The sequence below is a fragment of the Hemicordylus capensis genome, chromosome 4 (genome assembly GCF_027244095.1).
Source record: "Hemicordylus capensis ecotype Gifberg chromosome 4, rHemCap1.1.pri, whole genome shotgun sequence".
Classification (NCBI taxonomy): Eukaryota; Metazoa; Chordata; class Lepidosauria; order Squamata; family Cordylidae; genus Hemicordylus; species Hemicordylus capensis.
The window spans coordinates 137389157-137405311 of NC_069660.1; the positions used below are offsets into that span (position 1 = coordinate 137389157).

The 16155-nt window shown below is 39.2% G+C and overlaps 1 protein-coding gene across 6 annotated transcripts in view; it reads right to left on the minus strand.

Annotated features, from left to right (window-relative positions):
• Positions 1 to 16155, minus strand: part of CAMSAP2 (calmodulin regulated spectrin associated protein family member 2) — a 145742-nt gene that overhangs the window by 119329 nt on the left and 10258 nt on the right. For all 6 annotated transcript variants that reach the window (XM_053244027.1, XM_053244025.1, XM_053244029.1 and 3 more), the window contains exon 2: positions 9306 to 9565. In XM_053244027.1, coding sequence (XP_053100002.1) covers positions 9306 to 9565 — 260 coding nt within the window. The remainder of the gene's footprint in view (positions 1 to 9305; positions 9566 to 16155) is intronic.

A 16155-nucleotide genomic window follows, 5' to 3' on the forward strand; every position in this document is an offset into this window, starting at 1 on the left:
GCAATATCCTGTGCAAATACGTTTACATTTATTTGCCCACTCCATTTAACTGACTTTGATTATAACAAATCATTCTATTCATCTTTAACAGATTAGGCAGTGGAATGATTTGCCAAAGGCTACCTAAGGATCTCCCCGTTTGAGCTGGGATTTGAATTTAGTTCACTCATCACTGCCCATACCCTTGCTATGCACAAAAAAGATGTTTCATCTGGATATGTCATCAGTTAATTGAGATCACCATTGCCTCCTAGTTTTATGTTGAGCTGTTGCACTTATCCTCAACTGCCAATTTGGTCCTGGATACTATATAACCTCAGCCAACAAAAGCTACACTGCAGGAAGCACCACAGAGTGCCTAATCTGCTTAAGGATTCTACCTTAAGCTTTCATATATTCAATAAAAGTTAACTGAAGACAAAATTAAGGGAGAAATATTATACAGGGGTATTTGCATATTTTACCAATTTACAAATATTCTTCAGTAATAATGACCATCTATCATTTTATTAGCTCTATTTAATATGACACACATGGCAAGCCATTATGAAGATCATAGTCAACTCAGGGTTGTAGAAAATTCAAAATGTTTAGTGATTTTCCAAAAAGGAATTACAGCTCTTCATCTGGTGAAGGAACTGAAAATAATTTCAGCTGATATTGTATGCTGCATTCTTTTATACATTGGAAATGGATGCAACTTGAAAACAAGGAGATCTTATTTGAAAGTATACCTGATTAAAATGAATTGAAAGAGCTTTGGGGGACTGGGAGATGCCTTAATGTATCAAATCAATTTTAACTAAAATCTAGATCCCAAAGTGTGATGCATTTAGCTGAACAAGTAAAACATGGATCTTTCTTCTGCAAAATGGAAGGAGAAAGGTACAAGTAGATACTGGTTAAATAAGTTATCTGGAAGTCAAGTTCATAGTAAAAGTCAGTTTGTGCAAAGACAATTTATTAGGTTATTACTTAGGCCAGACTGACCAGTCTTGTGTGTTTTGCTGGCTGTTTTCCCATTAAAATCTCAGATGGTCCACTGACGCATTTTACATTTACAAAGTGAAATGCTTACTTGGGATTTCTCAACTGATAAGGTTAATCTGTGTTAAGTGATGGAACATGCACTGTTGCTTAAGAAAAACAAGTGCTTTGCTGGATTAGAACCATTTTGTTCAGCTAGAAAGTACTAGTTGGTCCAAGACCTACCAGGCTCCACCCCTAACATAAGCAACAAAACACACAAGAACATGCACACACCACTGCAGACAACTACAGCAGGAAGTGCAGAGGTTTGGGGATGTTCATGAGCATGACCCAGATCTAAATCCCTGCTCAACCATGAAGCTCACTGGATAGCCTCGGGCAGGTCTCTCTCTCAGTCTCATCTATCTCATAATTACATCAAGGGTTCACCAAGTTGACTGGGCACTGGCATACTTTTTGTCTGCCGTGGATACACAAGCAGCAACAAGAATGTTAATGTAATGTTGTGAATACAATGTAGCAGCAGTCAGTATAATATAATGTGTAACTGCAGCCAATATGAGGTATGAATTACTAGTGTCACAAGTATAATACGAAGCAGACTCCTTGTAGTGGTCATGGCACAGGGCTCAGTGTCAGAATCCAAGGTGCCATGAGCAATCTGTGCATTGTACAGTTTGCAGTATTTTTAGCGGATACAGACAATGAAAGGGACCCAGTCTTCAGTATTTTGAATTAAATATCAATTACTGATATGAATCTGGGTAGTAAGTTCTATGTTGTCCTTTCTCTTCCAAAGGCAAAGCTGTCGCTGTTTTAAGAACCCTGGAGAGCACTTAACTGTTATCACACAAACTTTGCCTGAGATACCAAGAGCAGCTGCCAAAGTCATATTTATTTATCATATTTATCAATGGCTTGGGTCTGGGTAATTAAGGGAGTGCCTTTGTCATGAACCCTGTCACCTATTAAGATCATCTGGAGGGGTCTGGTTACGGTTTCCGCTGGCTCATTCAGTGGTGACTTGGGACCGGGACTTCTCCATGGCTGCCCCAAGGCTCTGGAATACACTCCCTGTTGAAATAAGAGCCTCTCCTTCTCTGTTTGCTTTTAGGAAGACCCTCAAGATGTACCTGTTTTCCCAGGCTTTTAACTGAAATTTTAAATTATTTAGTATGTTTTCATCTTCTGAGATTGTTTTGGCTTGTTTTGTTTTACACTCACTATTTTTTTTAACTTTGTACACCACCTAGAGATGTCTATATCAGGAGGTATAGAAATATGATAAATAAATATAACTACATTTATCCATAAAAGATTCAGATGTGTAAATCAGAATGAAAAAACTTGACTCCAAACCTCACTCATATCTAATATTCTCTAAGTCAGTAACAGAAGAAGTGATTGGTTCATACCTCTAAAGTCATTTAAAGAGTGACAGACGAGATACTCTCTTTATAGTCCTGACAGAATAAAGGAGCCAGTTCAAGGCCCTTTTTAATCCCCTGGGAATAAGAGACTACAGCCTAAACATCCATGACACCTCTTCATCTGATCTCCTTCATGGTTTCTCATTTGTTCTTATCTATTATAACAGTTCAGCAGTAATTTGTTATGGTGGTTACTCAATTCCCCCCCCACCCCCCCTGGGGGGGGGTAAGGTGAAGGAGACAGAACACAAACAGCAACTTAAAGTTCAATAGTTCTCTGGTCTGTACTGATAACTGTGCTTCGAAAGCACAAAACCCAGTGGTGCTGGTAATTCCAATGAGAGATTTCTGCACTAGAATTACAGGAACAGCATTTAACTGTCAAGGCTTTTGTTTCTTTCCTTTGGACTACACAGAGCTTCCAGTGCTCAGTGTGCAGAATTTCATATGTTAAGCATCCTAGGGATGCTTCTGATATTTTCTGCTTCAGACACAATGTCTTGCACCATTTCTTAAGCTCCTCACCCAAATCCAATATTTCTTGTCTCTTCTGACTACCTAAGCTCAACTTTCAATGCCTTAGTTACTTTTCCTTATCCTTACTAAAATAAAAAATAGGTATACTTGTATCTGAACAGAACTATGCACCACACACACATGAAAACATTAATTTGCATGAATCATTCTGTGTGCAGAACCCAAAACATCAATTTTGTGGAACAGGGCACACACAGTCTTGCTAACAGTTTGCATGCTGCTAGAATACTTGTCACAAAGGCTCTGAACAAAGAGGCTAAACTTCTCAAGTGGGAAGTGTTGGTTCCACTAGTCATTATTAGCACAGCAAACACTAAAGGCTATTAACACATACTGGGAGATATGAAGAGGACATAAGTTGTTTCCCTTATACCCAGTACCCCTCTGTGAGGATGGGAAATTTTTGTCTTGATATTAATTTTATTTTTATTTATATACCACCCTTCGCCCTAAGACCCCAGAGCGGTTAACTATTTTTAATTATAAAAGTAATTTAAAACCAACAAAAAATACAGCTTTAAAGTTTAAGAGCAGCAAAAGACAGCTCACTGGCCAGAAACCTGGACAGAAAGAGGTTAGTTGGGAGTCAAGCCTCAGGCAATTCTCACAATGCAATTATTTAACACTCCCTGCTCTGCTTGGAACACACCATACAATGGAACAGACAACTCCTGCTAATGTCCTTCTGATTAGGTTCCTTGGGTAGTTTAGAGAACCATCAGACAACAGAATGCCAACCAAGTACACAGAAACTAGACACACTATTGAATCCACCCCATATACAACAAAAGATTGTAAATAGACAGTACAGGCTGTATACAACCTATCAATATCTGATATTGTGTTATTGATAAAGCTGGAAAATCTAGGTCATGGGGCTTATCTTAGATTAACCAGCATATGTCACATGTTATATGTCCAATATAGTAAAAAGATACAAGCTCAGTTTTTATTATAGACCTGATCACATAAAGGTTCAGGGAATGGGAGTACAGTACAGAAATCTTAAGGATGCTGCCATAGGCTGGAAGGGGATGGGGAGGCAAAAGGCTGACAGTGGAATTTACAGGGCTCAAGAAGGCGGTCATTCACATCACTAGATATCTTAAGCCACTTAAGTGCTCCATATAAAAGCATAAACTGATATAGGGGGAAATTCTAATCTTTCAATTCCTTATATTCTCAGGTTCATATCATTTCAGGTTTCTTTTAAACTATGGAAGTTCATTAGCCATAAGCAATTCTATCAGTTACTTTAAGCCAATGGTTTTTGGAAAAAGTCATATCTTCACAACTTAGGCACAGAATTCTTAGAAGCTGCAACCAATTCTGTTGATGCACTTTCAGTTCATAAGGTTCTGAGCAGTGATGTAGGGAGGCCAGCGGTGGCCCTGATTTAGCCCAACGCCAGAAACCACCACCACCCTCCCCCCCGCGAGCCACAGTCCCTGAATCTGATGTCAGCGTATGACACCAGATGCAGGGGCCATGGTTTCGCTTGCAAACGGGGCTGTGCTCCCCTGTTTGCAAGCAAAATCTGGCCAGCACCGCGTTCGCAGCATGGCCAGGAGTGACTCTTCCTGCTTTACAAGGCTGGGAGACACGTTTCCAACCAAGCTGGGAAGCCAGTGTTGGTTAAGCTTCTGAAAAACTGGGTCAGATGCATGGGGTGCGGCTAGGGTGCAAGGCGCGACCCCTGAGCGTGGCAGCCTGGGTTCTTTGAACCCTTTTGCACGATGGTGACTGCCTCGGTTCTGAGCCAGGGTCACATTTGCCAAGTCTTATCACACAGAAGCTAGGGCTATGCATTGAATTGACTCAATAAGTGGTTTCATCAGATCTTCAGGAAAGATCTTCACCACAAGTACTGTGATGCATTGAGCCGATACCAAAGTATTGATTCAATGTGATCAAATGCACAATTTGATCATTAATGGATCAGGATGATATTGATCCTAATCCTGAAACTGCATAATGCACAGGCCTAACGGAAACTAAGAGTACACACTGGATGGAAATCCACATTCCCTCCCAGCTGTGCATTTTGAGGAAATTGGATAATAGCAGACAAGCTTCTTTTTGAGTAAGTGTTCTGAAATAAAAAGCTTCAAGTTCATGTTGCCTACAGAAAGCCTACCCTCTTCTCAGGATCATGTGCATTCCCCCAATCCTCTATTCTGCATGCCCCAAGAGATCAAAATATTTCACTTTCATTTTTTGAACCACATTTCCCCATCATGTCCAAACACATGAAAAATGTAGTTTGTTCAAATTATGGTTATTTAAAATAAATCAGGAGTAAGCTGTGGTTTGATATTCTGGTTTGTTAACAAACCACAGTTCCAAGCATTTGATAACACTGAGGAACTATAGTTAGTTCAAAAGCAGAAACCAAAGCTTTTAGTTTCCCCCTCTGGTGCACAGGGGTGAGCCCAAGAGACAAGGAGACTAATTCACCATCATCGAAATTATAGTTTACATGATCTTCTGAACTGGGCCATTTTCTTTAATAACAAACTTTAGTCAACAGAACTAGATGGCTCATAGTAATGATAATAATAATCATGTTTAGCCATTACCCATTCATCTTGCATTTTAAAGATAAAGTATAACTTTGCTAACATTGGCCACAAACCAAGATATGCATATGCAGAAGTAGGGAAGAAGCATTCAACAGCCAGAGGTGTTTTGATAGTAGCCAGTTAGCTCTATGAACAGGCAAGGTGGTTTGAAATGGAAAATAACTCATCCATTCAATTGTGTGATCAGCTGCCTTTCAAACTCCCACCATGTCAGCATCTCTCGCCATCCATATGGCTATTTGGGATTGTGAGTCTTAGCTCTTTCAGATGGTTGCATGCCTATCATCATCAGTTTCTAAAGTAGCATCCAAGCAAAGTGAGGGCTTAGCTCTTATAAAAACTATTTCCTGGTCTTGTGTTTTTGCATTCAATGAGGCAAGGTGAGAAGGTCACTTCAGACAGCAGATTATTAGGCAGCCAGAGAGGTGGCAAGGTGTCTTCCCCCCTCTGCTTAATTTTTTGGAAAGGGAAAGGGAAGGAGGAAAGTGTGCAAAAATAAAAGTGTGGGTGGGGAGGATTTGGCAATCTGCCTCAGATGTACAGAGATCTTGAACTGCCACTGTTACCAAATATATACCATAGTTGGTATATGTTGGCTGATAAAAGGCCAGAGGTGCCTTTTATCAGCTTCGGCTGATATGTCAGCTGCGTCCATTTCTTGAGATAAATGACCTCAGAACAGTAATACATCTGCTGGTCACCTCCAGACTTGATTACTACAATGAGCTCTATCTGGGGCTACCTTTGTACATAGTTCGGAAACTGCAGTTAGTTCAGAATGTGGCAGCCAGGTTGATCTCTGGGTCATCTCAGAGAAACCATATCACTCCCATCTTAAAACATCTACACTGGCTGCCGGTAGGTTTCCAGGCAGAGTACAAGGTTTTAGTTATAACCTACAAAGCCCTAAACAGCTTGGGCCCTGGGTATTTAAGAGAACTTCGCTATGAACCACACCACCCATTGAGATCATCTGGAGTGGTTCGTCTGCAGTTGCCCCCGGCTCGTCTGGTGGCTACTCAGGGACGGGCCTTCTCCATTGCTGCCCCAAGGCTTTGGAACACACTTCCTGCTGAAATAAGTGCCTCCACATCTCTTACAACTTTTAAAATGGCAGTCACAACAAATTTGTTCACCCAGGCTTTTAATTAGATACTGTTTGAATTGTGTTTTAATGGTTTTAACTTTTTGATTTTAATTGTTGAAATGTTTTAATCTTTTATTGGCTGTTTTAACTGTTTTGTAAACCGCGCAGAGAACTTCTGTTTTGGGTGGTATAGAAATGTGTCAAATAAATCAATCAATAAATAAAGTAAGTAAGTAAGTAAGTTGAAGGAAAAGTGTGCCTCCTCCCACACAGTATGAGATGAGGCTTTTCAGCATCTTCCTATATCGCTGCTGCCCAATATAGGAGTTCCCCATCATCTGGGAACATACCAGCGGGGATTTGAACCAGCAACCTCTGGCTTGATAATCAAGTCATTTCCCCACTGTGCCATTAGGAGGCTTACACCATAGTTAGACTAAGTATAATATTTTAATTAAAATACAAAATATTGGGTGCCACCCATAGTTCCCCCTACTCCAGAACAGTTTTACTCTGGAATAAGATTCCTGTGGATACAGAATGCAAGTAAGTTAAGAATTTTGTTTTTCTTGGGCATTCCATTGCATAATTAAGTGCTTCTCCATAAAAAACAAACACTTCACATTAAAAAAAATCAGATGCAATATTATTACTTTCTACCTTCATATTGCAGACAGAGAGCTGTGGCTGACGGAGAGAGGGGCTTGCCTACCTCATGAATTCATGGCAGTGATGAGATGCTAATTAGCAAGTTTGATTTGTAGCTCAGCCAGTTCAGATGTCACGTGGAACCATAGTTTTCCCATGGTTCTACTCAGCGTTCATGGATCTTGAACTCATCTGCTTCCCCTCCCTTTCACCCATGAGGGGAGGAAGTTTTAAACTTCCACCTTTTGTTTAGAACAATGTGGGATTTCATACCCAGCAAACCTGGCTTCTTCTAACCAGAGTCTGAGTACAAGCCTGGATAGGAAACTGAGATTCCATCAGCTTGATATTATACATGCTTACTTAAAGTATTATAGAGTTCAGTTTGACTCACTGACTTGTTGCAGAGAAATTACTTATGCTCTATAACTAATTGAACAGGAATAACGTGACTTATGCATCTCTGGGCTAAATGCTACAGAAGGCAATAGCTGAGGTGTTTCCGACACTTCACTGCATGATCTGGCTCTGGCCAAATAAAGAAGTAATAGCTTCATAGTTCTTATATTTTCCCATGTTTATGAAAATACAAAATAATGGGACATTGATTGATAAATTCAACAATAAAATAAATTAAGTGCCAAAAAGTTGGTGTCAACTCTTAGCGACCACATAGATAGATTCTCTCCAGGATGATCTGTCTTAATGCACATGCATGGGTTACTTTAATTCCTGGTTCAGTTTTCTAGAGTAAAGAGCAAAGAGGGAGAAGGACACACAAAAGCTTCCTTTTGTGTGTCCTTCTCCCTCTTTGCTCCTCAAGGACCATATAGTATAGGTAGATCTAGGCCTGACAAGATCAATATCGTATCTGCTTTGAGAATGACCAGGGTGCCAGAGAGGGCGCAACTCAGAGTATATGCAGCTTATGAGAATCAGATATTCTGAATGAGTACATTTAATCTTTGGTGAGGGGAAAGCCCTGATGAGACTGATTATTTACTGTTTGTTGGTTGGTTAAAGTTGTATACCGCCTTTCATTAAAACAATCCCAAGGCAGTTTACATAAAAATTAAAAGCTAGACCATAAAAATGACACAATTAAAATATCAAGCTAAAATATATGCTCCCTAAAGCACATAAGACAGTGAATACAACTCCACAGGTTTTTGTGCATCACTATACCTGATATGCATGAAGCCAGACTGGCCAAAGTGGTTCCTTGGTTTCCTCAAATCAACAGTTCATCTTGTTTTCACTATGAATTTTACACACAATTTAATTTCTATTTGAATAGTCTGTTTTAGCCTTTTTAATTATTATTTAAACTAATACCCCATTCTAGCCCATTTATTTATTTATTTATTTACATTTATATCCCGCTCTTCCTCTAAGGAGCCCAGAGCGGTGTACTATATACTTGAGTTCCTCCTCACAACAACCCTGTGAAGTAGATTAGGCTGAGAGAGAAATGACTGGCCCAGAGTCACCCAGCTAGTATCGTGGCTGAATGGGGATTTGAACTCGGGTCTCCCCAGTCCTAGTCCAGCACTCTAACCACCTCAGTCCACAGGGGCTAAGCAGGCTTAGTGGTTAGAGTGTTGGACTCGGACTGGGAAGACCCAAGTTCGAATCCTCTTTAACCATGAAACTCATTGGGTGACTGGACCAGTCATGTATCTCTCAGCCTAACCTACCTCACAGGGTTGTTGTGAGTATAAAAATAACGATGTGCACCAACCATTCTGAGCTCCTCAGAGGAATATACATTTAAAAATAAATAAGGTCCTGCAATTTCTTAATTTTTTAATAGTGGGTGGTGAACGAATGTGAGAAATAGGAGGGGGAAATGGCAGTTCACATTTTTTTAAAAGTCCGTCATAAGCATTCCTTGGCAAATAATGTGACTTCAGTTTATAAAACATTTAAAAAGGTGAATTCAACATAAATCAGAAGAGAAATAAATGCTGCTAATATTGCTAGGAACAAAACACACAGCTTCAGGAACCAAAATTTAATGCCAACACTCACCATCTGAATAGGTTTCTTGTGCAAGTCTCTCTCCGTTACCAGTTTCTCTTGGTCAGTGACGTAAAGGCCTTTTTGAGCCAAGGCTTGGATAACGGCATCATGACCCAGGAGTGGTTTGGCAGCATCACTCTTGAGAATAAGACTCCCAGCACGACAGTAGAGCTCAGCAGAGAGCAGCAAATTAACAACAGGAGGTTTAATGTGTTCCTGGTCATACTGATCTGTATAAAATGGTTCTCGAAGCTCCTCTGGTACATTTTCTACAGAAATGGGGGGGAAAAACACCCAATTACCAGGACAGGAATAAACAGAGCGTCTGTTTAAAATACTAGAATTAGAACATCATAGTTATTATAATATCTAAATAGATACTGAACTCCGTAAACGTTCATTATGTTATGAAGTCAACATACACCATCAACTCTCTCTTCCCATACCACTGAACTTACCAAATCAATGATAAAGCCCAAGGGCCAAGAGAGGCAAACAATGGTGAGTACTATAATTTTATTTGCATTGTAGTGCACTATTGGTGGCAAATGGTTTCTGTAGAACTTGTGCCAAACCAACTACTTTGCCAGCAACTGCAAACCCACTTTAGGTGATTTTGCAGCCGTGTACAAATACAAGCACAGCATTGGGACACCAAGGCATGTACCCCGATCAAGTCTTTAGTGCCCTACTTGTCAGTCCTCCATGCTGCGTGTAAAGTAAGCCAGGCATACTTTAATAGACTTGTGGTTACACTATTACCCTTAACAGCCCCCTGCTGTGCTCAGTGTGTGGCATATGCATTCTCTGAAGGCACTCCCCACTCCACAGCATGGTAGCAGTGGGCAGCAAACTTCTTTACGGTGCAATATGTGAACTCCTAGCTCAAGCTGCAAGTTCCTGCAGCACCTGCATGTGAGCTGAATGCCAGCAAGAGTGCCTTCCTCTTCCATCACCATGAGGCAAGCAGTAGCTTGGAAAAGATGAACTGAGTTTGCTGTTCCTGACACTGCTTAACAGTAAGGGAGGAGTTAGCGGTTCTTTATGTATATCCATTTCCTACTTGTGGGCCTAAACCAGGCCCAGGCGCCAGATCTTTTATGTACCTAGCAACACCACTGGCAACCACCATTTCAATGCACTGAGAATCAAAGAGCTTCTCTTACAATGGGGAGGGGGTAGCCTCACATGAAGGGGTTGCCATATAACATAACAGAAGCATAATCCCATAGAGAAATGCTTGCACTCACTGAGGTCTCATCCTCACCAAGGTGGCAAACCTGCATTTTGGATGGATCACTTCAGGTGTGGGTTTGCATAAGTGAATGATTCCCCATAAAATTCCCTGCATACAAGAAACTAGAATGTGGAAGAGAAAGAGAGGCTTCTCGATTTTTTTGTCAGAGAAACATTAGTGAGCCCCCAAAGGCAGTTTGAAGTGGCACATTATCCACTGCAGAAGTAAGTAACTGGGCTTCAGACTGAAGATTTTACTTCAGGACAGAGCAGAAGCAACTTGCCTTGAGGCCTAGTTGATCAGCATGTAACTTACAGTTTCAGCTGACTCCAGTCAGAAGAGATAGCAGCTGAAATCAAAGAATCTTTAGGCCAAACTAAAGGTTTGACCTAAAAGTTGACATGGAAGATCTGTGATCAGGAGCTACTTCGGAGTTAGTTAGTTTGTTTTTAAACTAATTAGCAGCCTCATGTGGCTGCTTTGAAGAGTAGAAGAGGTATTTAACCTTTCACTCCCACTCAATTTCCCTGATCAAAATAGACCAGCACCTGTTATTACCTCAGTGGGGTGATTTCGATATGGAGAAGCCGCGTAGGAGGAGAAGGATAAATACTACCTTCCTCCAGAACCTCTTCCCTGATCTTCCAAAGTAGTCATGTGGGACTGCTATTTTAAAAAAAAAAAAATTCACAGAAGATCATAATGGATCTCCAGCTTCATGTCTAGTTTGGCCCTCAAGGACACCACCATCCTGGATGGAGATCCAGAATATATTTTGAAGCATTTGTGGGTGTGTTTGACAGAAAGTTGTACTTCCTGATTACCTACAGATACCAAATTTTACCTACACAACCCTGCCACTGAAATTAGCTGAGTGCACTACCTATGCTGGGGGGAAAGGTTTAATTTTTTTAGGGGGGGAAATGAATATAATTATCAGATATTACTGTTATTGTTATGAACAGATTTTTAACACTCAATCAGATCAATAATTTTTTTAAAAAAGACATCATGCTGAAGAGAAGCAGAAGATCTTTCTCAGAATTAAATTTACTATGATTCAAATTTGCTATATATGGTAATTATTCAATAAAATGTATGTTTGAAGTTGACATCCTACAAACTTCAAACTGTTCTTTTACTTCCCTTTTGCAAGCACATTTATTAAAAACTTACTTATATAAAAATTGTGTCATATTTTGAAGAGTTTGGATTTGTTTGTGCAAAATAAAGTCACACTTCTGATTACCTACCAAATTTTGCATAAACAATCCTACCACTTAAAGCAGCTGAATGCACTACTTTTTACACTAAAATATGCTGGGGTGTGTGTGTGTGCTGTAAATCTGGATTGCTTAGTTGAGTTAGAGAAGACATATAGGAACAATGCTACTACAAATGACTTGTACATGCAGTTCCTGGACACACTACAAAAGAATGAAGAAAAATCTCCAGAATACTTATGTGAACTGGCTGTTTGAGGAATGTAGTAGAAAATGGGAGTGGGATTGAAGGACAAGACTAAGTTTCCATTAACAAAACAACTTTTTAATTAATGGAATAATAATGACTCAGTCTTGTTGATGAAACTGCAAACTAGATACCGGCAGAGAAGGAACTTGTGTATCACATTAATAGCTACTGTACAGCAACCCCTTTGCAGAAAAAAAATGAACCCAAGGAGCACAGAAAAGCAAAGCAGTATGTCAGTAGCTAAAGTCTACAACAGCTTGCATTAGTTTATAGAATCCATGTCCAGTGAGTAAGGTGATGTAGAAGAAAGAGAAAGTTCTGCCTCTCTGAATAACAGACTGGCTGACCTAGAAAGAGCCTTATGAACAAAATCAAGGAAGCCATTATGCAAGTAGACTTTAAAAGGAAATACTTCTTGACAGGAAAGAGAACTCCCTTTACAATGTTACTCTTTTGCTGACTTTGAGTATAGAGGAATTGTTTCACTGTTCCTTTCTTGCTTTGGATATTTTGGTCAAGGAGGAAAAAGAACCATTTAAACGCAAAGGGCTGCAAATCTGTAGAATTTATAGTATCTTCATCTGCTACTGCAAATCCAGGCAGATCAAATGGTGAGATCATGGTGTCCACCTATTCCATTTTAGATTAAGCAAGGTCTTAAGACCCAGTTTTAAAGAGGGGGTAGTTATGAAAGTCTTATTCTCCACATGAGGCATTTCACATTAACAGCTAGCTGCAAGAATATAATTAGAATTGCCATTATTTGATCAAGGTTTGTCTCAGCCCATAAAATCATGGAAGAGATTGGTATTCACTGCACAAATTAGAACTCTTTTAAAAAGGAACCTACTTTTTAAAAAGCAGAAAGTAGCTTCAGGCCATCTCTCTGTAGTGTGAGAATCGTCAGGTGGAAATTTAATAGTAACAACATTTATACAGTACTTTTGAGTGTGCATACTGCTCTATGTACATAAATCCTTACAAATTCCTTACTACCTGCAAGATAGATCAGTATTATTCTAATATTTCAATTGAGAGGCTGAGACAGGAACAATAGCTTGCCTACAGGTGGGCCTTGCAAATGCCAGGACATCATGGTGCCTAGAGCAAACTGTCTCAATGATTGCTTCATAGCAATTCCAACCCTGGGCAAGAGTAATGTCACCACCCACTTCCTCTCTGCTGTTGTGTGGTGCTTCCTGCCTCCTCTTTTCCCTCTCTGAGTCCTCCCACTCCTCCAGCTTCACCATGGCCCCCTTCCCCTTCTGCATGGAGCAGTATTGTGAGAAACAGCCGGACTATAAGAATGACAGCTGCTCTGTCAATGACATGTAGACAAGAAGGACTCTATGCTGGAGATGGAATGGTGGCAGGCAGTAGGTACTGATTGATGCAGTTATGTCGTAGGTCAAGAGCACATTTTTACTTTTGTTTTATTTATTTAATGTTGTTCTAATCTGTCCAGAGATGAATGTGATGACAGACAGACTGACTTGCTGGCCAAGATGAAGCAAAGAGGCTGGCTGTATAAACAGCTGTACTTGCTGCTGCCACATGGAGATAAGGCTACACGTTCCCTCCCCATTAAGAAATGGCCACTACCCCCTTTTTTCTCCTTGTTGCCATCTCATAAGGTGTGCTCCAACATACATCATTGTTGCTGTTCTAGCTTTGTGCTCTCTGTGACCCATTAGCGCCAGCTTGCTCATTCACTGACCTGTCCATCTTCATTGTTATTTCCCCAGAATCACACTTTCCCTTTTATTCTCTCCAAGAAAGGCACAAACATATACACATGTTCTCATATTTAGCTGAACAATTCAAAATAGTTCTATATACACTTACAAGGTCACACAGACATATGGCTCTCAATCCTAGGATAAAAAGCTTGACAGAGTGACATCATAAAACACAAAGCTACAAAATATTAATATTGAAAATGGCACCACCCAAGTCATGAAGGAAAACCAAGGTGTCAAGATTCAGTTATCTCAAATGTTTTAAATTTCACCTGCTTTACAAGTTAAGAACCATATAGTTTGCTAGAGTCCCATCTGAAATAAAGAGGAATGATAGTAACCTGGTGATCAGGCAATAGCACAGGGCACAACTGATGACAAGTTGCCCTAACTGAAGATGCTCTCTCTCTTTAATTATAAATCTCGATTTTGAAAGCTCAATGTCTTAAAGAGAGAAGAGGGAAACATCTGAAGTCAGAAGTAACCTGAAGTCAGACTCCAATAATTTTGTTCAGATTAACAAAAACTTCTTTGAAAAAAGTAACACAGATCCCATGACTTATCCCTACCATCAAATCATGTTTTCCTTTATGGGTGGGGGAAAATACTTCGGCAGCTTATAAAACCTAAAACAAGTGGACTGAGCAACAAAAATCAAAGCTTACTTTGACTTACACATCAAAGTCTTGTCCTTCCTTCTCTGGACCCCTTATTCGATTTACTAACTGAACTTGTGATTCTCTTTACTATAAACTTACAAAGATTGAAAAGCTATGTTATGTTATAGAACCTCTCAATAATGTATGTCAAATACAAACACACTTGAAGAAATTATGCGAGTTTTAAAGACATGCACTTACATAGCTAAGCTCAGTTAAACACTGGGTTCTAGCTGAATTTATTTTTCTCTTTGACAGAACACATTCTACATATAATCCTGTTTTTGTAGATTAAGTTGCTCCAATTCACATGGATTTGGCTGACAGGAGTTATTAATTAGCTAAGATAACTATTCACCCAACTTCCAGAGAGTTGTATATGAAAATCAATTAACTCAGAACTACCATGGCTTACTTTCCCTTACACTGCAAAGATCATAAGAACTTATGCTAATACTGCATAGGTTAGCAAACGCTAGAAATTAACTATATCACAGCTGAGTACAAATCTACAGTTGCTCTACGAGAAAAATGAGTTTTTTAAAATCAAGAATGCTGATTAATGTAGAAGAACACTTTATCCACATATTTAATGCCCCAGACCTCTTCCAAGTTCAAACCTTATACTGCTTTATTTGGCATACAGTCATTTTTACTATCTTATTACATATTTGCAATGAATTTATTTTTTTAATTTACAAGTTTACATTAGTGTATATCATTTATTCATAAAAATTCCATAAGTAAGAATACTTGTTTTTGATTCCTGCATTGATAACATACTGCAGCCCCATCCAGCTAGGGCTAAATCCCAATGAAGGCAAAGGGACAAGTCTGTCATACGTAACTTGAGAATCATTAATTTCAAAGTGACTTAAGTGAGACTGTTTAGTTGGATTAGGATTGCAACTGATTAACAGAAGCAACAAATTTAGACATCGAAATGCATTACTCTCTGCCTATGTGTAAAGAAATTTACGTTTAGATATCTGATGCAATGTATTACTGCAAATGCAGTAAGAGATGGAGCAAAAGCAAACAAGATGATGGTACACGTAGCAAGATCCCATAGTGTAGTGTTTTGTTTAGAAACCACAAAAATGTAATTTTAGAGGCTGCAAACTAAGACTGACAGATTTACAAAAGTTTTAGTAACTTATTGGTGGAGATAAATTTTAAATCTTTCAAAGTACATGCTACCTACTGAGTGTCAGAGTGCAAGTTAAAAGGCACATTTATTTTTTGAAGTCATTTCAATATGTAAAATGACTGAAGATATTAAAATGAAAAAGATATTAGAAAGATATTAGAAATTTACTTCTAACAATTAGTAGCAGCTTGTTTTTATTGTAGGATTTAAAATTTATTTCAATATCTAAAAGACATGCTTATATTGGTATTTTGGTAATGTGCAGATGTATTGAAGTTTAAATTGATTATTTAAAATGCAAATGATCAACCAACTAATGATTCTTTAATCAGTGGACGATCCTAATCCGAACCTCTTCTCCACAACACAAAAAAAGGGCACACACACTTGTTCTTACTTATTCACAGTAGCTTGTTTTTTTGAGATTAACAGGCAGTTGCACCCTCGTTCTCTCATCCTTCCCCAACTATATGACAATCATCCATCACTTTCCATAAGTCATGTGTGTTGTCATGTACACATGTACATGACAACACACTACAGAATGAGTGAACCTACAAGTACAGCTTCAAGCTGAAGAACCTATCGCTATCAAGCAAGC